Source organism: Rattus rattus, chromosome 17 (genome assembly GCF_011064425.1).
Source record: "Rattus rattus isolate New Zealand chromosome 17, Rrattus_CSIRO_v1, whole genome shotgun sequence".
NCBI lineage: Eukaryota > Metazoa > Chordata > Mammalia > Rodentia > Muridae > Rattus > Rattus rattus.
In genome coordinates this window covers 40,300,034-40,322,639 of record NC_046170.1, presented here as the reverse complement: position 1 = coordinate 40,322,639, position 22,606 = coordinate 40,300,034, and the positions used below count along the sequence as shown (strand labels likewise).

Here is a 22,606-nt window from a genome sequence, read left to right as displayed (position 1 = left end):
GGGCTCCTTGGCAGGAGCTGTACCCCACGTATTCTAGTGTCTTGTGAGCGTGCCTTGCACTCAGCAAGTGCTCGGAAATATGTTACTGATGTATTACTTGGGTTTTGGAGTTATTAAAGTGGAGGAGCTCCCACACAAGCTGCCTCTGGTACAAGCACCTTTGAAGCTGGATGTTTTTATCTGCAAAGTTGAGCTTTCCTTCTATCCTGTGTGACAGCCACATTTGTCCTACTCATAACAAGAACACTCCTTCAAGAAAATATGCCATCTGTATCTATTGCTTTGTGCACACACACACACGCACACGCACACACACAAATGACATCTTTCTCTAAGCTCTTCAGGCCCCTATCACACATGCACAGGAGTCTCCACAAACTGAGGTCGTGAGCACAAACACAGACTGTTTAGCCGCTGTGGAGAAAACACTTCCCTCTCTGGCCCTGCTGGCCTACATGTGAGGAGGGGTGAAGGCTAAGCCTTCGGAGGAAGGATCCTCTCAGCTAGCTGGAGGACAGCTCCGAGCTCTGAGGGACCTGAAGTGAGACCACACCTCAGCAACTCTGTGCTCAGAGCCAAAGGGCATCATGACAAGCAGGAAGGCCTCTGACCCAGGCCTCGCTTTTCACCCCAAGCCCCACGTTACCCATCCACGCACTGGCCAACCTCCCTGAGTTTCCATTTCCTTGTTTCTCGGGGGTGTTTGCAGCCCAGAGAGGCGGAAACAGCTGGGTCGGATGGCAACACGTGGTCAGGGGAAAAGCTGAAATGTCCAAAGCGAGTGGTGATGCCTGTCCTTGGGTCTGAGGATGAACATCGCACCCTCTCCTGGACAGAGTTGTAGCACGATTAAGGAACTGAACACGGGAAGGTCAGCGTCCCCCTGCCCTGGTGTGTCGGATAGGCCTGTGGTCCTGCAGATGGAGACACCTGTGTCACTTCCTTGGGGATGGCTCTGCGTCATCAGTGGAAGTAATTATTTCTATTTTAAAATGACAGCAGTACTGTGGAGGACACACAATTCCCATGGACTGCCCAGATCCAGCAGAGGACTCACAGGATGTGGCCAGTGAGAACCCTCAGCAGTGGGGACCTGAGCTTGTCCTCCGAGACCCACACGCTAGAAGGAGAGAGCCAACTTCACACAGTTCTGGGGCTGCCACAGAGGTGCTGTGGTATATATACTCTAACACAATTAAATAAGTATAATTTAAAATGGTTTTAAATTTTAAGAATTTGAAACTACTTCAAATTTTAAAACTATCCTAAATTTAGGTTGTTTTTTGTTTTTTTGGTTTTTTTCTAAGAAAGGTCTGATAGCTCAGGCTTTTGCATAGTGTGGTTTGTGAAGGCAAGTACAGACACAGGAGAGTCGCTGGAGACCCAGGACTAGCACGGAGTCCTTGCGCCCCCTGCTGTTCACTCAGGATGTGACCGCCAGTTTCCCATGTGTCAGCAATTTTTCTGCAGCTGAGAAATTTAACCTAAAGAAGCAAGCTTAAGAAAGAGTTGATTTACGGGGTTGGGGATTTAGCTCAGTGGTAGAGTACTTGCCTAGGAAGCGCAAGGCCCTGGGTTCGGTCCCCAGCTCCGAAAAAAAAAAGAACCCAAAAAAAAAAATGAAAAAAAAAAAAAAAAAAAAAGAAAGAGTTGATTTTGGGCTCATAACTCAAGGGCAAAGTTGGTCGTGGCAGGGAGGTCACCCATGACGGCAAGAGCAAGAAGTAGTTGGTCATGCAGCATCCGCAGTCAGGAACAAATGGTGTCTGCTGGTGCTCAGCTCAGCCTAGGGAATGGTGCCTCCCACTTCTAGGATGAGGCTTCGCACTGAGTTAACCCAGTCCAGACAATCCTGGGTGTGCTCAAGGCTTTCTCCTAAATGATTCTGGAGAACGTAAAGCTAATAATATAACTATCACAGGCTGTGCATGACACTAGATTACGCACGGGCAGCTTAGATCTTAAGAGACTTGCTAGGTGGTGGCTACCTCTGCACCCCTTCCCTTTCTGCCTGTTCAAAGGCTGGGACACCTCATTAGGTAGGGCGGTGACTCTCAACCTTGTCTAATTTCCAAGAAAACCATTAGGCTTGTTAATGTCCCTTGGACCCTGTTCGGCACCTCAGGGGTGGAGAGGCCACACCTATGTGTCCAGCCGGTTTCCCAGGGGACTTGTAGAAGTGTGCAGTGGCTTTGGTCACTGTGAGGATTTGACAGCCACAGCACCCAGACTCTTAGCACTGGCTGCCAGATAGTCCTACTGCCACCTGCACTGTGACAGCAGTGCCAACTCCAGATCCCGTGTCCTGTTCCTAATAAGGCTCTGGTGGCCGTCCCTTCTGTTCCACCAGGAACCACAGTCCAGGGGCCTGAGGGGTGCCAGATGTCCTGCGTGAGCATATTTCATGTTTGCTGAGCTTGTTCTACCGGTGTTGCCTCGGGACCTTCATATCTTGTCACAATCATGGTCTAAACCAACTGGTTAAATGAGCACATCGTAGAACTTCAGTGCTAAAACTGGGAAGGCTTGGAGAAACCTCTGGGCGAGCACAAGCAGCCAATGACCAATGGATTGCTACCATACCCAGCAACTATCAGACATTGCATTGTCTTTCTTTCTTTTTTTTAAATGCGTGAGTACACTGTGGCTTTCTTCAGACACACCAGGAGAAGGCATTGGATCCCATTACAGATGGTTGTGAGCCACCATGTGGTTGCTGGGAATTGAACTCATGGCCTCTATAAGAGCAGTCAGTGCTCTTAACCACTGAGCCATCTCTCTCTAGCCCAACCATCAGATTCCTAAAGGAACACTCTCTTCCTCAAGCATGAGAATACATGCTTTGCACACACATCCCCAGGTCTCACCTTGTTCATGCCGAGATCAACCTGGCACAGCAAAGGAGTGGAATCCAAAACGCCCATCCCGAAGCAAGGGGCTGCCTGCCCACAGCCCACTCTAGCTCACTAACCCTAGACCCTTAGGTGTTTGCATTTGTTTGCTTTCAGTGTTGACTCATGGTGGGAGGCAAAAGAACAAAAAGATGAAGTAGTTTTGGAAGCCCCATGGAGGTGGGCCCACGCATAAGGCTTTGATGTGTTCACTTACTAAGCACTTATGAAGCACCACGTGCCAGGCACTGTACCAGGTGCTCCAACAAGATCAGCACTGGAGGCTTTCGTCTGAGTTGGGCCCCACATCATTCAGTCTTGGTTCAGATTTCCGATGCTGCAACTCTACACTCTTTGTTTAGGTCTCTGAGCGCCCTCTGCTGCCCAGCGCTGAGAATACATTGCATGAAAATAGCTGTGGTAGGTGCAAAACTCAGGGACCAGGCAAAGCCATCCGGATGCCTAGGCCCAAGACAACCCCTTTAAAAGGCATCTTGAGGCTCTTTTTTTTCTGAGCCAGAGCTGTGTGTCTCAGGAAAAGTTTCCCATTGACAAGCCTGATAGCCTGAGTTTGAACCTCAGGGTAGGGGAGAAAACAAGTTTATCTTCTGATTGCTACACACACACACACACACACACACACACACACACACACACACACACCACACATGCGCGCGCGCGCGCGCAAACAATACATACTTAACAAATAGTGCTTAAGACTCTTTTGATTTTGGTTTTAGTTTAGCCAGGGTCTCTCTATGCAGTCCTAAAACTATGTAAACTTGGCTGCTCTCAAAAACCTACCTCTCTTGGGTACTGGGATTAAAAGCAAGAACCACCATACCACATTTTTTAGGGCTGGATGTGGTGAGGCACACCTTTGATTCCAGAACTCAGGAGGTAGAGGCAGGTGGATCTCTGCGAGTTAAAGGACAACCTGGTCTACAAGAACAAGTTCAGGATAGCCCAGGCTGTTACACAGAGAAACCCTTGTCTCAGGAAAAACAACAAAAAACCCAAAAGATTTCTTTTTAAATCCTGTGTTTATGGGGGTCACGAGTCTAGGAGTACAAGTATGAGCCGAAAAGAGCATTAGATCCCCTGGAGCCGGAGTTACAGGCAATTTTGAGCCATTTGACGTGGGTGCTGGGGACCAAACTCAGGTCCTCTGGAAGACCAGAATACACTGCTAATCGCTGATCCATTTCTCCAGCGTTTTTTTAAAAGAACAAGCACAAAGCCTGGAGCTATAGCTCAGTAGCCCAGCGCTTGCCCGATCTGCAGGCTACCCTTCAAGCATCTCTTCCCTTGGAGACAGGATCTCTGGTGCTTACCTGGGACGAGGCAATGGGCTGTCTCCTAAGTGCTTGCCAGGGGTCAGGCCGGCCTCCTGAAGCCACTGTTCATCAGGCTCCAGCTCTGCTGCCAGCTTGTAGCCGAGGTTGGACCTCAGGGCCTGAGGCTCCTGGCAGCCATGCCCCTAGCAGCCACACCCGGCGCTAGCACTGCAACTGGGTTTTATCAGGCTCTCCAAAGCCCTGGCTGGCCTAGAACGCACTATCAACCAGACTGTCCTCAACTTTCTGTGATCCCTCTGCCTCCGCTTCTGCCTTCTGAGTGTTGGGATGGAGAATGTGCCACCATGCCTGGCCAGTCGTTACAGCCTGGCCTGCTCTGCACAGCCAGGTGGTTACCTCTGTTGAGTGGTGACAATTTCAAGAGACAGAAAGTCTCAGAAGTAGCTCACGGCAATTTCTGTAAGCCGGTACTCAGGACTTGGTGTCAGGCTACCCTAATAGGATTTTAGGACCATGTAAAATGTCACAACCTACAATCCCCCAGACCACTAGAACAGTCAGTCAATCCCCCAGACCACCAGAACAGTCGGTCTCGTTCCAACTTTTTTGCTTGTTTGTTTTTCAAGACAGGGTTTCTCTGTGCAACCCTGGCTATCCTGAAACTCAGAGATCTCCCTGCCTCTGCCCACTGGGTGCTGGGAGTCACCACTGCCTGACAGGTTCGGTTTTTATAAACTTTCTAACAAGTTAAAATGCAAGTCTCCTACTCAAAATATATTTACCCATCAGTGGGTAGAAACGCGTGTCACCCGGCCTGGTGACCTGAACTTGACTCCCAAAACCACATCAAAATGAAGGTTGAACACCCACTCCCAAGCTGTTCTGTTCTCCATACATGCTTCCTGACACACATCATACACAGTAATACTACAACTAGAAAACCTTAAAACCTCATCACTTCCACTATGAGAGACCTAGCATCTCAGCAGACAGGCACCTTCACTTAATGACTGCCAAAGAATGAACCACACAGGCACCACGTAAACTGGTCATTTATTAACATGGACCATTGGACACAGCAGCTTCCAGCATGCTGAGGGAGGGAGGGAGGGAGGAGCCCACAGCAGCAGGCTCTCACTTCTTCCATTCATTCTTGTTGTAGTCCCACTTGGCGGAGAAGCCCTGAATGGGGTTGACCTTCATGTCCAGCATCCGCTTGGTCTGCATGGCCACCCAGTCACGATCAAAGGTATGAGGGATGGGGCCATACACTGTGGTAGAGAACAACTCTGTGAGGAAGGCTGCCTGCTGGGATGACGCAGCCCAAGCATCCATGGCTCAGGTTGCCCCCAGACTTAAGCAAAGTCACTCAACCCCTCTCTCTCACAAGCTTTAATCCAGGGCTCTAGTAACTCCTATCTCAGACCCTTCCTCACTTGTGAAAGGTCCGCAGGGAGTCCTAAGTATTAAGCCATCAGTGGCAGAGTCTGCAGGGCGGCCTACCACACAGCTAGGGGGAGCCACTCAGAAGGCTGGCATGTTAGGAATCTGCAGCCACACTCACAAGGAGGGCCTGCTCTGAATGCAAACAACACAGCCTGACCCAAAGAGGATGCATGTCAGAGAGCAGGCAAGCTCAACAGTGTCCAAACAGTATGGAAAAAAAAGCCTTAACACCCCAGACTCCAGATGCTCGGGACCAGTCAGCCAGCCATGCAGCCAGCCATGCAGCCAGCCATGCAGCCAGCCATGCAGCCAGCCATGCAGCAAATGGGTCTCCTAGCTCACACTATGCAGTCCGCTGTAGACATGGGACTGAGCTAAGCAGATCCAGGGCTACAGAACTTGGTATGCTACACAAAGCAAACCTGTCTCACTCTGCCACAAGGACAGCTGGCCGTGCAAAAGGCTTCCTCTAGCTCTGAAATGTCCCTGTGATTACAATGTCTCTGGAGGCCACGTGAGACCCCAATAGTACCAAGAGCCACAGCTGTCCCAGGCCTCACCTCGCCTCGCCCTCCCCACTTACCGTAGCTCTTCTCCCACATCAGCACAAGCGCAGTGAAGCCGATGAAGAACATGGCCAGGCCCACCACTGTCTTCCACTCATTGGTGCCCTTGTTCATCTCAGCGAAGCTCTCGTTAAACTGGATGCGGTACACTGAACGGGACAAATGCAGGGTAAAGAGGACTCAGTCCCCTCCCTGAAGAACCCATCCCAGGAACAGCATGGGTTAGGCCAGAACACACAACTGGGCACAGATCTGCGCTCACACACCAGCATACACAGAGGGAGAAAACGCAGAGCTGAGTGTGAGCAAAGACCTCTGAATGTGAGGTCACATGACTCTTCACATGGCTTTCACAGCACACGACCCCCATCGTGCGTACAGAAAAGCTGTAATCTCCACGCCTGCTCCTCACTAAGGGCTAAGGCAGCAGTGTGGAGCAGAGATACCCAGAGGCCCAGCCGGAGACCTGACCTAGTCAGCTCCACACACTACTGAATTTTCGTGCACACCCTCTGATACCCACATTGGACTTTCTCATCCCTGGAAAGGCTGCTCCAGTCGGCCTTTTCCTTCTCCTTCAGGGCCTTCTGGCTGGCAGACAGCAGCTTGACGTGGGCCACATCAGGCAAGGGGTAGTCACGCCGATCAACATAAGACGGGAGAGCATAGTCTTCACTCTTCACAACACTCCCTAAAACACATGGATAAACCTGAAAACTCGTGGATGGGAGTCTAGGCAGAAGGGTGATCACAGGTTAAAGGAGAGCCCCTACCTAACCACACCCTAGGATTTAGTCACCAGAGGCAGGACCAGGGTTGAGGGTTACTTGTTGGACAAGCAACTAGACTGAATGAAAGTGGCTGTTGCAGAATAAGCAGACCCATGGCTGATCAGTTCTGCTTTCCTTTGGATGTTTCCCACTCAAAACCAGTCACATCGGCCCAAAGTAAGCAGCGGAAGAGCCAGCCTGAGGGAGGTCCGGCTGCTCCTCAGCACCATGGCACTGAGCATGCGTATGCGCATCACTTAGGACTCAGCAGGACATCGATCAGGCCACTGTTCCCCCAGGATTTCCTGTTGCTAAAGTCTCTAACTTGCCCCAGCTGTCTGTAGGACAAAGCTTTGCTTTGCCCCATAAGTTCAGGCCCATGTCTGAATGTCCAGGTCATGCTGGTACACAATAGACTAAGCCTTAAGCAGTGCTGTGGTCCTTCCATGTGTTTCTTTTGGTACACGAAGGACCAGAGTCTCCATTCTTCTGTTCAAACTCATCTCAACAGAATCAGAACCAAAACAGCCAGAATCACGCTCCCACTTTAACTCTTAGCATCCCATAAAGCTGGACGGGATAGCATACACCAAATCCAGGCACTTGGCAGGCTGAGGCAGGAGGATCTCAAGCTCGAGACCTGACTGATCAATCACAGACATTGTCTTAAAACTAGGAGACAGGGCTGGAGAGATGGCTCAGCAGTTAAGAGCACTGACTGCCCTTCCAGAGGTCCTGAGTTCAAATCCCGGCAACCACATGGTGGCTCACAACCATCTGTAATGGGATCTGATGCCCTCTTCTGGTGTGTCAGTGAGAGTGGTGAGACAGTGTATTCACATACATAAAATAAATAAATCTTGAGAAAACAAAACAAACAACAACAACAACAAAAACTAGGAGACAATGATCAGAAAAAGAATGGCAGCTACTGAACCTTCTTACCAAGTTGAACACACACACCCTCAATCCTTTCCTCTAGGTTTAAAAAACTTGGATTGCAAGCTATTCAAAGATGTAAATTAGGGTGAGAATGTTCCAGAATCAATCAACTATGATGATAACGGCACATACCAGTGAGTATACTAAAAATAACAAGAAGTGACTTCAGTGAGCCAATGTATTGTGTGACTTACAGCTTGGCTATCAGACTGCCATAAACTCTCATGGTCTCAGAGCACAGCAGCCATAAAACACTGTATTCTACACTTCAGAGCTTTGTGCTTGTCCCTGGGATGAGGAAGGCAAAGGCCAAACACTCCTCTTTTAAAAGGACAGAGGCGCAGAGCCCACAGTCAGCCGCAGCCACCTGTGCAGGACCAGGACCCACCGTGCCCAAGTGTGGCAAGAAGATGACCTCACTTGAGTGAGTGACCTCACTAGGCAGGGACTGGCATCACACATACATACCCCAGAGCATGGGAAACATGGAAGACACTGACCCCTGGGGACCATGCTGAGTGAGACTGAAGATAAGTCCCAAGCAGCCATCCTTGCTCCTCAGCCCTAAAGGTTGTGGGTGAGGAGAGCTCACAGCCTTACTTCCAAGTAGACCTGGGTTCCCTACCTACCCAGGCACATGCCAGGCTTTACACATCCGGGGTTCGCAGTAGCCCTGCATGCCTTAGTAAACCTGAATCTTTGGAGGAAATTTACAAAATAATAGAAGGGCAAAGAAAGGCAAAGGCTCCCTGTACTCAAAAGATCACTTCTGTTCTCACCCAAGGTGAGCGCTGCCTGGCTTGTCAGACGTTAGGGCTCAGACCCCTCCTCAGTCACCTCACACCACAAATACCTCAACTGACAGCAGTGCCCCAGTGGAGTCCCAAAGCGCCCTAATACTGTAAGCACAGATGTCCAAGGAGATTGAAGCTCCTTGTCCACTGGCCAGATTAATAAAATGACAGCCAAGCCAAACTGAAAATTGGTCTTGTCACAGCTTCCCGTGCTTGGAGATGGAGCCTGTCTTTCATGTTGGTTAATAAAAGAGGGATTTTCCTTACCCAAACCCTTCAATAACACTTAATGTCTCAGCCTGCACCTATGGTGCCCCCGGGGGAGAACAACAGGACACAGCATTAGAACTACTGCAGGATGGCTGCACTAACACCAACATGGAGGGCTGCTGTTGCATTCTCAATACATGCTGGTGTCTGGCCCTCTAGTTGGACAAACCTTGTTCTCCAAACATCTCATCTACAACCCAAGCCTCATGCCTCACACTGCTAGCCCTTCAGCAGCAGAACCCTTCTCCTAGAAGCCTTCCCGAGTGCCAGCCAGGCTACACAGTCCACCTCTAGGGCTAACGCTACCTTCCCGTGGCCAGCCCACTCCATACTGCAAGCTCTGTGGAAGGTCCACCTCACACGTTATCTAAGTCTCAGTGCCTAACACTGGTATGAAGAACATGCTTCACAAGTGCCAAGATAACATGGTGACATGCCAGGCTCAGAACCAAACCTTGCGTGTCTGTCTGTATATATCAGCTGAAGGCCAATCCTTACAACAGCAGGAGCTAGCCATGATTGCAATGCAATCCGCACAGCTCCGACTCAAGCCCACCCAACAGCCTTTGTTTCCACTGCTTCTGGGATGGCAACAGAAGGGGGGCTTAAGAGGTTCAGAGTTTTGTGGGTGGAAAAGATTAGAGTAAGATATGGAGACAGACAGAAGGGACAGAACTTTACCGGTGTGGTACTGTACCTTTAACCACAGCATTCAGGAAGCAGAGTCAGGAACCCTGAGAGTTCAAAGCCAGTCAGAGCTACACAGTGAGACTGGAAGGAAGGGCAGAAGGAGGGACGGAAGAGAGAACTAGAAAACAAACTGTGAGAGGAAACTAAAGCAAGCCAAGATCCTGGCGAACAGATTTATCTATGCTCCTTCAAGCAGACAACTGCCCTGTTCAAATTCTCGTCTCTCCCTAAAATCCCCGCAAGGTCAAGCTACCAGACATCTTTGTTAAAATCCTAGCACAGGATCTTAGACTTAGGGGCAAAATGACATTAAGTTGGCCTATTTGAAAGTAATAGTCCTTAGCCAGGCCTGGTGGTGCACATCTTTAATCCCAGGGAACTCGGGAGGCAGGGGCAGGGGCAGAGGCAGAGGCAGGTTAAGTCTCTGAGCTCCAAGGCAGCTAGGGCCACCCAGAGAAACCCTGTCATGAGAAACCAAAGAAGGAAAACAGAAAAGGAAAGGAAGTAAAAGCCCCACTTACCATGTGCCCGAAGGCACACCGAAGTAGAAATGGCTCTCTTGCCAATCAGGCTAAGTGCCCTGGTAGCCAACATTCTGAAAGATAAAAAAAACGTATATCCCTAACAATGAGAGAAAACACCTTTTAGCACAAGTCTTTTTGCCACAGAATATTGAGGAAGTAAATGCAACTTATTCCCCCAACGTTAAAAAATTTTTTTTTGGTATGATTTCATCAGCTTTTTTTTTTTTTTTCTTTTTTTGGAGCTGAGGACTGAACTCAGGGCCTTGCGCTTGCTAGGCGAGCACTCTACCACTGAGCTAAATCCCCAACCCCTCATCAGCTTTTTAAGGCACAGGCTGACCTTACCATATCTTCCTCTACCTCATAAGAGCTGGCATTACAGGCCAGAGGCGTGCACCCAGAATCCAGTTTTTATTACTGAGGAGAAGGCATGAAGTAGCACAGGATAAGGTTCTTCTACTCAGTACACATTTACAGAGCTTCCTGATATCAAACCAAGGGCTGTGATATACATACATGGCTTTGGCCACTTACTAGAAAACGCAGCTTTTTAAAGATTAACTAGAAGGCCAGAATGACTGAAACTGCTAGAACTCGGTATAGCACGGTGCCACCACGAGCTGTTCCTCTCTGTGGCGGTGGGAGCACCGCCTGCGGACTTGGTTTTATTTTAAAAATCGACTTGCGCAGAGACTGCGAAGGACAAGCGGAGGAGGCCGCCCAAGCCCTAGCCCTGGCGCGCTTCCCGTCCCTGCGGCCCGCAGGCGACCTGGATGACCCTGTTACCCGCCCCAGCGACCCGAGCTCCACGCCTCACTTTAACACAACCCCTCTTGATTTCGCTCCCCGAGAGCGAACGCCCGAGACCGCAAAAACAACGCCCGGGGTGGCAGAAACCGTGGCGTGACGTCAGGGCTCAGCTCGCTGTCCCTCGGGCCTGGCGGAGCGGGAACGCCCGATGCTGGGCAGGCCGGAACCGAACGGCAAATGGGGACCAAGACAACAGACCCGCCCGGGAAGCGGGCGCCCCAAGGTCACGGAACTGCTCAAGTCCCGAGTCCGGGGGCGCCTCGGAGGCACCGCTCCCGCCCCGGCGCTCCAGGATCTCGGCCCATGGCCGCGCCGCCCTCACCCGCTGTCAAAGGCCGTCACCTGCCACTGCTGCCCAGGCGACCGCCGCGACCGCCCTCTACACCCCGGGTGCTCGCGACCGGAAGAGCGGGTCCCGCACCGGAAGAGCAAGATGGTGCCGCGAAGCATCGCGGGAATCGAAGAAGCCCCGCCCACGCCCTTCAGCTTCAGATCGCGGTGCGGCAACTGTCGCGAAAGGCCGAGCAGGCCGCGCTGCTTTCTGGCAGACGCTAGCTAGCGACTACGCTTTCCGGCGGGCGGACTGAGGCGGGAGGCTGCAGCTGGTGGTGGGAGCTCATCTTAGCGTGCAGTGGGGTCGTGTTTCGTACTGTGGTGCGTTGGTCGCGACGCGACCAGCTAGGCTCAGCATGCCTGGCGTGAAGCTGACCACCCAGGCCTACTGCAAGATGGTGCTACACGGCGCCAAGTACCCGCACTGCGCCGTCAACGGGCTTCTGGTGGCAGAGAGGCAGAGGCCGCGCAAGGAGCATCCTCCCGGCGCGGGCAACCACACTCTCTTCGTGGACTGCATCCCGCTCTTCCACGGCACGCTGGCTCTGACGCCCATGCTGGAGGTGGCGCTCACCCTAGTAAGCTCGGGGCCACGGCGGGGTTCTGGGCTGGGCGAAGTCAGGCGCCCTTCGAGGGAGGAGGAGCGCCTGCTCCCGGGTACGCAGCCTAACGAGCGAGCTCTTGAAGTTTCGTAAAATTACCAAGAAACCGAGTGTGGTGTACATTCTTAAAGGCAGCGCTCGGGACAGGGAGGCAAGGGGATCCTGAGTTCGAGGCCAGCCTGGTCTACATAGTGAGATCTGGGATGGCTAACGATTAAAGTTTAAGCTTAATGTGCTTGTGAGACCACAGAGTGGGGAAGATGCCTATAGCATGTGAACCTCTAGTTTTACAGGCTGTATTTTGTCGGCCTGCTTGCCTCCCCCCCCCGAAGCTGAAGACTATTGTAAAACTTGCTGTTTTAGCAAGATTCTAAGTCATAATACCGACTGCTATTTCTGCTTTTGTAATCAATCTTGCTTCCTCTGCTCAAGAGACAGTTGCAAGACCCAGATTTATAACTTTGTGGGGTTTGCCCTAGACTGCTATGGCCAGGCGCTACATCTTGGGAGCTCTCTCAGGTGCTGTCCTGAGGCACCAGAGATACAAATCTGTCCTGCTGCCAGTATTAGAATTAAAAGCTTCCGGATGTAAAACAACCCACTCTCAATACAGCTCCATTTACATCTCAGAATGAGCTCTGGATGTAAAACCTGATCTGGCACGGAGGAAATGCTAATATTGTCTCCCCCCTCCCCCAAATGGCTGCATTGAATCTGAGACTTGCTTTGAATGTAGCCTCACACTAGCCCCTGACCACCAAAACTTCCTGCTCTAGGTTCTTGGGAACTGGGATTGCAGACATAACTAGCATTCCTTGACATCTTATTTCTTCTTTTGATTTTTGGGAGTCAAGGTTTCACTTTAGTGGGCTTGGCTGGTCTGGGACTCTGTAGAATCCTCACACAATTCAGCCCGCCTCCATCTCCTGAGGGCCTGGACTAAAGCTGTGCACCACCACCACACCCTGCTCTTCCACTAATTTACATTAAAACACCTAAGGAAATTTCCAGCAGGACTACAAGTGCCTTCAGGCAAATTGTCTTGTTTACTGTTTAAAGATTCTTTCTAAGGTGGAGGAAGATTTGGGGTGATACTTAGTTCCTGAAGAAGTGTGCTTTTAGTGCCTGAAGTATCTGAGGATTCCAGTGCTTGTTTCTGGCCACTGTCTTTTTTTTTTTTTTCTTTTTTTTTAAGATTTATTTATTTTTATGAGTACACGGTAGCTGTCCTCAGACACATCAGAAGAGGGCATTGGATCCCATTACAGATGATTGTGAGCCACCATGTGGTTGCTGGGAATTGAACTCAGGACCTTGGAAAGAGCAGTCAGTGCTCTTAACCTCTGAGCCATCTCTCCAGCCCTCTGGGAACTGTCTTAATTGCTTGTTAGGAAGTTACAGGTGGCTGCATCTGGAGCTTTCCACCCGACCGTACCCTGCCTTCAATAGTAGGACAGGATTCTCAGGTTCTCCCCTGAGCATGACTATGGTGGGTCAAGCCTAGGGCTCAGTTAGACTTTCGTTTGTAGCATTCCGACAAGCTCTATACAGAAGAGCGCAAGCACCAGCTAAAAGAGGCTAGAGAGATGGTTCAGTGGTTGCTCTTGTAGAACAGTCCTAACTAGGTCAGCACCTATGACAGCCAGTAACTCTGTCTCCAGACTCCCTGTTGGGGCTTCTGTGGGCACTGCACTCACGTGCCCACACCCACTTGTAGATCCGAAATTAAAAGTAAAACAAGAGCCAAGCAAAGTGGCCTTTAAGTTCTTAAAAGTTCAAGGCCAACCTGATCTACAGAGCTAGTCCCAAGACAGTCAGCACTACATATAACACCCTTCCTTAACATTTCTGGCTCAGCAAAGCTAGGGTGGTTGGGGCATTCAAGTATCCAGCCAGCCCAGCACCCCAGGCCATGTGACCTGCCTTGGAACCTTCACATTTGAGGCAGTCTGACTGTCAACTGTCTGGGACTCTGCACCAAATGCTGTGATCACTCTCTTCCGATGCTGTCCTCCACTGTGTCCCTTTAACAGTGTGGAAACACTTGAGTTCCCGGCACATAATGTGATAGTTCTCAGGCCTGGCCTGGGCTCCATTGTGATGAATTCCAGTGCCTGTGGACTGTCTCTCTCAGACTCTTGTTGAGTATCCCTTTATGCCTGTCAGCATCTAGTCTCAGGTGAACCGCCCTCTGCAGTGGGCAGGCTGCAGGCTCCCCTTGAAGGACTAGGGTCTGACAGTACCTCTCTGAACTGGTGGCTTATCTGTCTCCAGGATGTGACCCCATCCCCATGGGAGCAGCAAAGTCCCTTAGAGCAGTACACCCAATGCTCCCTGTCTCTCTGCTCATATTTCCTTACCTTCTATCCCTTCCCCAATACCCAGACTTCCTAGTACTGTTCCCTCCTGCACACACCCTCTTCCTTGAATATCTTACACCACTCCCCCTGGGCTGTCTGTCTAACCAGCCCTGTGGCACCTGGGTCTCTTCAGTTTGTACTGTTTACTTTGCAACCTTGCACGCTGAAGGCCAGGAGAGATCTCTGGGTTTGGAGCCTGCAGCTGTGCAAATGCAGGCAGAACCCATGCAGTTCCTTCAGTGAGGCCCGATCCTGGTGGCTCCCACTACCGAGGAGCTCACACTGGAATGATTGTTGGATGTGGTAAAAACAAGCCAGCTACTTCTTAACTCTGCCAAAGGGCGGCATGAGACTCCTTTGAAGGGATTTCTGTTCTCATTTTCCATTAGACAAAAATCCTTGCATTTCCGGTGCTTTTCATCTGTTTAAGTACTTATGCCTATTATTTATCCTCAAGCCCTTTGACGTAGGCAGTGAAGGAATTACTCCTAATAGCAAAAACCCATAAAAAGGCCGGTAGGGAAATTAGCGTAACCCTGTTTCTCTAAGCCCGTTTGTCTTTCCCCTGCCTTGGTTTCTGCTGCTGCGGGCAGCTCTGCATTCTGCTCAGATGACCCATCTGCCCTGGGTTCTGTCCCTCAGCATTTGGCCCCCTCCCCCAGCTTCTCTTCCAAGGAAAAGTCAGGGCTGGCCTTAGAAGTAGCTCAGTGAAACCCTGAAGCCAAAGCCTGCTTCTTGCTGCAAACAGGAGGTTTGACCAGGTGACCCTCCACTTATGGCGATGCGCGGTTGGGAGTGGTATGGCTCTTAGCCTTGCCTGGTCTTTGGTAATTATGGAGTCTCCTGAGATAGATAATAGTGCGTAGGTACAGGGTTAGCAGGCTGCCGAGAGGGGCCGTGTGCAGTCCTAACAGGAACCGAAGGGTTGGCCCTGGCCCCTGGACAACTCTCCAGTGTGACTGGCCCAGAACAGCATAGAGGACATTGAGCAGAGAGGCAGGTTCACACCCAGCTAAGAGCCTTCGTCCCCTGTGAAGGCAAAGATGTGTCTGAGGAGACTATGGTATCTATCTGAGATTCACTTATCTCCCTGTGGTCCTGCACAGTGGTAGAAGCATGGGTTTTCACATAGCCATGCTGAGAAGGTGGACATTAGAGGTCAGCTTCGGGTCGTGCTTTATCGTGGCTCACCTGGGAGGGGACAGGTTATGTGATTGTGCCACCACTCCAGACCACCCAGCTTTTCATGTGCTATTGGACTTCCCTCAGGGCTCTGAGGCCTTTGTATGCCTGTCCAACAGTCTGTTTCCATCCTAACACCTCACTCTTCAGAGGCCACCTAAGCGTGGTCAGTTTGTTGGGGCTGGAGAGATCGCTCCATGGTTAAGAGCACTTACAACTCTCCAGTAGACCACGTTCAAGTCCCAGCACCTGTTGTCAGATGACTCAACAGGATGACTCCAGTTCCAGGGAATCTCACACCTTTGGCCTCCACAGGGACCTGTATTCCTACACACAGGCATACACATAACAAAACCTTTAAAAATGCATTTCATGCGTGTGCGTGTGTGTTCACGCGTGTGTGCATGCATGCGTGTTGCCTGTGGAAGGCAGAATGTCAAATCCCTAGACTTACATATAGTCGTGAGCCACCATGTGGGTGCTCTATGAAAATAGCCAGTACTCTTAACCTCAGCCATCTCTCCAGCCCTCTTCCCCTATTGTTAAAACATTTCCCTGCCTCTGAGCATTCATGAGTTGAGTGGGAGACATAGACACAGTGAAAATTCTCTGCAATTCCTAGAGCCAAGCCGGGGCTTTTATGGCCTGGTTTACTTTATGCCTCCCTCCCCAGAGTTCTGAAAGTTCCAGGTCACAGCATTATGTCCTCTGCCGGAATTTGGTTGGGTGCCTGGGATTTCCACATAGGAATTCGTCCTCAGCAGAAGGAAGCGTGTGTTGCATTCCTCATAGGAGTCAGCCTCATGGCTGTGCTCAGAGAACAAGTTCAAGGTGGCATTGTGTATGTTTGAGGCACATGTGAGTCCTGGACCATTTGGCTGAAGAGCCAAATTAGACTGTTCACTGAAGGCTGATGCTGTGTTGTTGGGGTATAAAATATGGGTTGTGCCCCAATAGTAAATACAGCATAGCTGTGATCAGCTGAACAGACTTCAAAAGATATTCACAAGCAGACAGGGTGTCCTTGATTCTCTGTGTAGGACCAGAGTAAGCATGGGGCTCATTAAACAAGTTGGTGGGTAAGGTGCGGAGACAGAAGTTGGTTGGGAGGGTGTAGTGCAGGCCCAGGAAGACAGGCTACAAAGGGGGTGCCCAGAACTCAGGAACCAGCCCCAGCCCCATTGCAGACTGCTCACCTGTGAGATACACTGCTTTCCAGTGTGTTTGAGGGCCTTGTGTCAAGAACAGTAAATGGAAAATAGGCAGGCCCTGAGAAAAGGGAAGTGGCCAGAGGTGTGGTCACCTGCAGTAAAGACATGGTCGGCTTTGAGAAGAGGCTAAACCCAAAATTAAGAGTAAGGCCCTCTGATGTTTTATAGCGTTAAGTTTGGGGAAGGGAGAGAAACTTGTAGGTAGGGTCATTTCTGGCACCTGTCCCCTTAAGAGGAGATGTCGACATGTGACTAGCTTTGCAGGGATTTGTGCGATGAAGCCATTATAAATATCTGGGGATGTAACTCTAATCTTTTGGGTAGATGACCAGCATTTTTAGCTGGTTCAGTGAGTCCTGGTTTTGTCCCAATATGGTAACTCATGAGTTCTCAAGAATTTGGAAGTATTCTAGTCCACATGAGCCAGGGACCCTAAGACCTGTCTTAACGTCTGTTTTTAGTCATGAAGGAGGTTGGGATCTGAACCAGCATCGGGGGAGAACAGCTTTAAACACAGGCATTTTTATGTTTTTGTTTTTTTAAGACTTATTTTCTTGGACCTGGCAGTGGTGCCAGCACTCACCTTAATGCCAGGAGCCAAAGGCAGGCAGAGAGCTCAGACTTCAAGGTCAGCTTGTCTACAGAGTTGAGTTCCAGGGCAGCCAGGGCTACACAGAAAAACCCTGTCTCCAAAGAAAGGACAGTAGTCTTGTATAGTCCAGGCACCCACACTGGTGTCAATGGACTTCTGGCCACAAACTTAAGAACTTTCTGCATACGTTCCCAAATACTAAAACCACAAATAAATGCTACCATGTCCAACTTGCATTGTTGGGGTTTGGGAATTTGACTTTGAGATTTATTTTTGTGTATGTCTGTCACAGGTAAGCATTAAATCTGCAGAAGGCTAGACTGGAGCCACAGAGCAGTGCAGTTCTGAAAGTCGGCCGCTGCTCCTGTTTCCCCCACAGGACCCCAAGCATGCTGCACTGCAAAGACATGGGTGCCATTGCACCCAGCCCAGGTGCCTGTTTATAGTACTCTGACCCTGGCAGGCATCACAAGCAAGTTGCTAAGAGTGTTAAATCCCGTATCAGACTTCAGACAAGATAGAGGTCCTGTACCTATGCATACTCAGAGCCTCTGTGAACATTAGTTCTAAATAGGACATTTCTAACTTCCTGTGTATCTAAGTTCTAAGATAGTGTAATTGTGCTCAAGGGTATTTGAGACAACAGTGTCATCGTCTACAAAGGTTGGAACCAGTTTTAAGTGATCCATATTTCTCAATCTCCAGCACGCAGTTGCATTAAATAATAAGGAAGGTATCAGGATGCTTCCCTCAGATCCTTCCACACAGTGCTGCTGCTGTGTGGTGTCAGCTGCTGTGCCCAGGCAGCCTGTCTGAGAGGACTCTGCCTCTTGCATGTCCCTGAACTCCTGAGTTCTCACTTCACTGTAGTCAGAGGAAGGACTGGTGGATAAATAGGTGGAGGGCGCTGTTGCAGACCTAGTGCTGAGTGCGGTCCTTCTTCCATTTCTCTTCCTCTCAGATTGACTCGTGGTGCAAAGACAACAGCTATGTGATCGCCGGCTATTACCAAGCTAATGAGCGTGTGAAGGATGCCAGGTATGGGTTTGCACGCTGTGGGTGGAGAGTTAGAAGCCGCAGAGCCATCGCTGAGGTGATCTTGACCCTCTATAGCCTTCAGTTGACAAAGCCTGTGCAAGTCGCTACCTCCCACGCCCCTGCTTTCTCAGGTGTGCAGGTGACTGGCCACATGAGTAGTCAGGGTTTTGTTCATGGCTCCTCTGTTGTGCAGGGAGGGAGCTCAAAAAGAGGAGGAGCAGCCACCAGGTCTGCCTGTGTCCACCAGCCTGCTGCCTCCCACTTCCAGACTACAGGCTGTGGAGGGCCAAGTAACTCTCGAGTGAGTTAAAGTGGCCTGGGGTTTGGAACTCTTAGGATGGGGCCTATGTTGAAAGTGTGGTCTGTGGTACCTGAATTGGCTCTAGGTTCCTGCACCATGATACCCCACCTCTGCTGTCTCTTAAGCAAACTTTTATACCTGCTTCAGTCTGGGGCCATGACCGTAGCCAAGGAAACCTTCTGTCAGGGTGGCTTAGGAGCTAATAGGTGGGCTGTTCCTAAAGGGGTGGGCCATGGCTGGAACTCAGGAGCTGCAGAGGGACCAAGCCAGTGACAGCAGCCTCCATCCCTTAGCCCTCCAGGGCCAGCGAGGAAGAGCTGATAAAGAAGGCCACCTCCAGAGGAGCAACATCCTTTGGCCACAGGACATGGCCAGCAGCCAGCCTGATAGGTCCCACGTCAGGGAAGGGAGGCCCAGGTCAGTCGTACTGATGTCCCTCTTCCATGCCCTGTCCTCCAGAGGCTTCCTTTGGCTGCAGCCAGCTAGAGGCCAGGGGACAGCTGGAAAGTACCCACAGTAAGTACTGGGGTTTTCTTGTGTGGTTAGATGGAGCCAACAGACCCCAGTGTGCTTCTGTAGTGTGGATGTAGCCCAAGGCTCTTCTAGAAATGAAACAGTGAGCTAGAACTGCCTCGCTCCTGCCACTGGGGCTGGGGGGCTTGTCAGGAGCTGTGCTGTCTCACTGAGTCAGTCAGGGCGTCTCTGGCACTGCCCACACCTGTGAAAGCCCTGTGCGCAGGTCCCCTGGTTCTGCTACCACCTCTTGTTCTCTTTGCTCTCCGGCCCTTGATTCTTCCTCTGCGTGGGTGATAAGTGCTCGTCCACCTGCACAAAAGCTGCTGTAGAGGTGGCGGTGGGTAACTAATTCGACTGAGCCAAGCAGGGCCCTTCAGTCTCTGAGGACCCTGTAAGAGGAAGCAGGCTCTGCCTGCAGAAATCGCAGACCTCTCCCCAGCAGCATGGCTGGAGAAGGTTTGTCAGTGTGAGGTACCAATGTCATTTTGATCAAACAGGGTGGCACCAAATTGAAAGCTCACAGCATAGGGAGATGTGAAATGGCTTAGAGTCCTAAAACGTGGTATGATTTAAAAAGAGGATTCGGTTTTTAGGGCCCTGGACCTCCTGTGACAAGTTGCCACTTGAGTAGCAGGCACTTGGATAGTGTGGGCTCAACTTCCAAAACAGTCCACAGCCCAGCAGGTCAGCAGCTGCCCTAGGCCACACTCCAGGAAGCGTTTCCCTTTAGAAGGTGCCCGAGGGTCTGGTCTGGCATTCACAACCCTAAGTCATCTCACTGGAGCCAACACTCACCAGTGGTTGACTCCATTCCACTTACTGATTCAGGTGGTGAGCTGAACTGACAGGGCTGTTTGGCTCAGCTGGAGTATTGTAGCGCTCACAGGTCCTTCTCTACAGCCCAAACCAGGTGGCAGAGAAGGTGGCCTCCAGGATCGCAGAGGGCTTCAGTGATGCTGCACTCATCATGGTGAGTTCTCGCCCTCCAGCTGTGTGAGCTTCCCTCCTGGGGCTGCCCCAGCTCCAAGCCTTAGTGTTGGTCATGGTGGTGGGTGAATGAACACCACTGCCAGTACGACATTGAGACAGGGCTCTCAGCTCTAGCAGTCCTGGCCTGTTTCCATCCTCACTGAACCTAAAACCCTGGCTGTGGCCTGGTAAATACCTGGGCCATGTAGTCTGTGGGTTGGGAAGTGGAGCTGCACTGCGTAGTCTGAGAGCTTGGCCTAAGAGGGAGGGTAGGGCTCAGGTTGGGGCACTCTCCTCAGCTTTTGTGGAAAGGTGGGAAGAGCTTCACACTCGCCCTGCACCACAGAGCCTAGACAGGCACTGCTCGTCATCACTGTACTCATGCCTGTCACGACCCCCCCTTCTCAGGTGGACAACGCCAAGTTCACAATGGACTGTGCAGCGCCCACGATCCACGTGTATGAGCAACACGAGAACAGGTGGCGGTGCCGAGACCCACATCAGTGAGTGCAGCCCTCCGCCTGGGTGGGCTCGGGGTCCGGGTGGTACACCGTGGCACCACGCTTCTCCAGTGTTTGCATTTGGTCACATGGGTGCTTAGCCATGTCCCTTTAGGTTCTTCAGAGCCCTGTTTGCAGGGACCTGTCCATTCACACAGGTCCACGTTCCTGTGTCTCCCAGCAGCTGCTCTGTCCCTAGCAGCCCGTGTGATCTTGGTAAGGATGAGGCTGACTCTCCTGTCTGTCCTGCAGCGACTACTGTGAAGATTGGCCAGAGGCTCAGAGGATCTCCGCTTCGCTCCTGGACAGCCGCTCCTATGAGACACTTGTAGATTTTGATAATCACCTGGATGACATTCGGAGCGACTGGACAAACCCAGAGATCAACAAAGCAGTTCTACACCTGTGCTAGACAAGGACCACGACTGGAGACTCCACTACAGAGAAGATGAAAGCGTATTTTTAAATGTAGAGGCATAGTGGGTTAGCCCATGGGAAGCTGCAAGTCTGTGATGTGTGCCTTGGAACGGGTGCAGCCGGCATCCTTCAGGGCGGGGCTGTGGAGAGAGAGCTGTGGGCTGTCTGGGCTTTGGGTTCTTAGTCCTGTGCTGCCCAACCCTGCCCATCAAAGCTCTTTCTGCTTGTCCCAGGTCATTCCCATTAAACAGTTGTAGCCTTTTATAATCCTGAGAGGATGTATTTCAGTCTTTACTCTGGTGAGTGTGTGGGTCTGTACTTGGCTCCAGGCACCTTGAGGGACCGGAGCGCCATCTGATTGGCCAAGGCTGCACAGGCTCACAGTGGGGTTGGGCAGCACTGTTGCCTGAGAAACCTCACTGCACGGCGAAGCCAGCCACTGATGAGAGCAGAAATCCCAGGAGAAGCCGAGCCCGTGAACTCCCGTCTTCAGAATGAGAACTGCTTTGTGTTTAGAATAAAGAGGGGAGGCCTTAACGCTCAGATGTTCCGGGCAGCGTCCTTGCTAGCTTGGACCCTTTGACCATCTTAGGAAACAGTATGCAGGCTTTTTGGTGCATTGTGTGTTGTCCTTTGTGAATGTCCCCCAGGGAGAACAGTGCCTTTCCTTGGGCTTTATGAAGCCAGTAACAGTGTCCCCCATGCTCTTACAAAGTGGGAAAGCCAGGGTCCTTAGTGAGTGGTCTCTGTGGTTTCTCCCCGGTATCCAACATTTGGCTCGTTTTGTTCGTTGGTTGGCTTTTGTTGTTGTTTGGAGGAAGTGCCTAGTCTTGTTCGGGTAAGACTGTCCCCTTCTGGTCCTGATTGGCATGGTGCTCACTATGTGGAAGAGCCTGGCCTCGGACGTGCAGTGACCCCCTCAGCCTTTGTATCCTAGGTACCTCGATCACCACCCTCCCAACTCCCCTGAACCTTCTAAACTGGCTTCCTGTGTCTGAACAAAGGAAGGTGTGAAGCATCAATGCCCACTTGTCCTCACCCCAACCTCAGCATTGCCTTGTTTATTTTGAGATGGGAAGTGTCAGGAGGTAGCCAGGGCTGGGCTATTGTGTCTGCTGGACCATGTAGCCCAGGCCTGCGTTCTAGCACAGAAGACAAGTCGCAGGTTTGAGTCCACCTCTTCATGATGAATTGAGGCCAACTTAGACTGAGAGCCTGTTCTGAAAACACTGACGCATCCAAGACTCTTGCCTGGCTTTGAACTCCTGCCTTGTGTGCAGGGACAGCTGCCCCTTTACAGCATGGCTAGCAAGTGGTCCTAACGGACCTCGCTCCTGGGAACAGAGCCCAGGGCCTCAGGCAGGAGAGACCACCTGCCCTCAGGTGGACGTTTTTTACCTATCTTACAGCACTGTGCTCTGATAAAGCACCGAAACTAATTTGGGGGAAATGGTTTATTTCACCTTATAGATCAGATCGAGGGGAGGAGCTGGCTAGAGGCAGGAACTGAAGCAGGGGCCTTGGAGGAGCTGCTTACTGTTCACTTACATAACTCAGGACCACACTCCAAGGGCAGCAGTTTCT

At 51.1% G+C, this 22,606-nt stretch overlaps 2 protein-coding genes across 2 annotated transcripts; one reads left to right on the top strand and one right to left on the bottom strand.

Moving 5' to 3' along the window:
• Nucleotides 1-5,225: 5,225 nt before the first annotated feature.
• Nucleotides 5,226-11,451, bottom strand: LOC116886100. Its single transcript, XM_032887429.1, is given in 7 exon segments — nucleotides 5,226-5,460; nucleotides 6,219-6,350; nucleotides 6,725-6,892; nucleotides 10,189-10,262; nucleotides 11,344-11,389; nucleotides 11,392-11,421; nucleotides 11,424-11,451. Coding segments are annotated over 7 exon segments (615 nt in total). The 3' UTR covers nucleotides 5,226-5,323.
• A 58-nt stretch (nucleotides 11,452-11,509) lies between these two features.
• Nucleotides 11,510-21,295, top strand: Emc8 (ER membrane protein complex subunit 8). Its single transcript, XM_032887428.1, has 5 exons — nucleotides 11,510-11,912; nucleotides 18,243-18,319; nucleotides 20,037-20,106; nucleotides 20,514-20,608; nucleotides 20,858-21,295. Exons 1-5 carry the CDS (start codon nucleotides 11,691-11,693, stop codon nucleotides 21,015-21,017), a joined length of 624 nt encoding a protein of 207 aa, XP_032743319.1. The 5' UTR covers nucleotides 11,510-11,690; the 3' UTR covers nucleotides 21,018-21,295.
• Nucleotides 21,296-22,606: the final 1,311 nt, after the last annotated feature.

Coding starts and splice junctions, on each gene's coding strand:
- Emc8 (XM_032887428.1), top strand. CDS start 11,691: ATGCCTGGCGTGAAGCTGACCACCCAGGCCTACTGCAAGATGGTGCTA. Junction 11,913..18,242: donor TGGAGGTGGCGCTCACCCTA/GTAAGCTCGGGG, acceptor TCTTCCTCTCAG/ATTGACTCGTGGTGCAAAGA. Junction 20,609..20,857: donor CGGTGCCGAGACCCACATCA/GTGAGTGCAGCC, acceptor TCTGTCCTGCAG/CGACTACTGTGAAGATTGGC.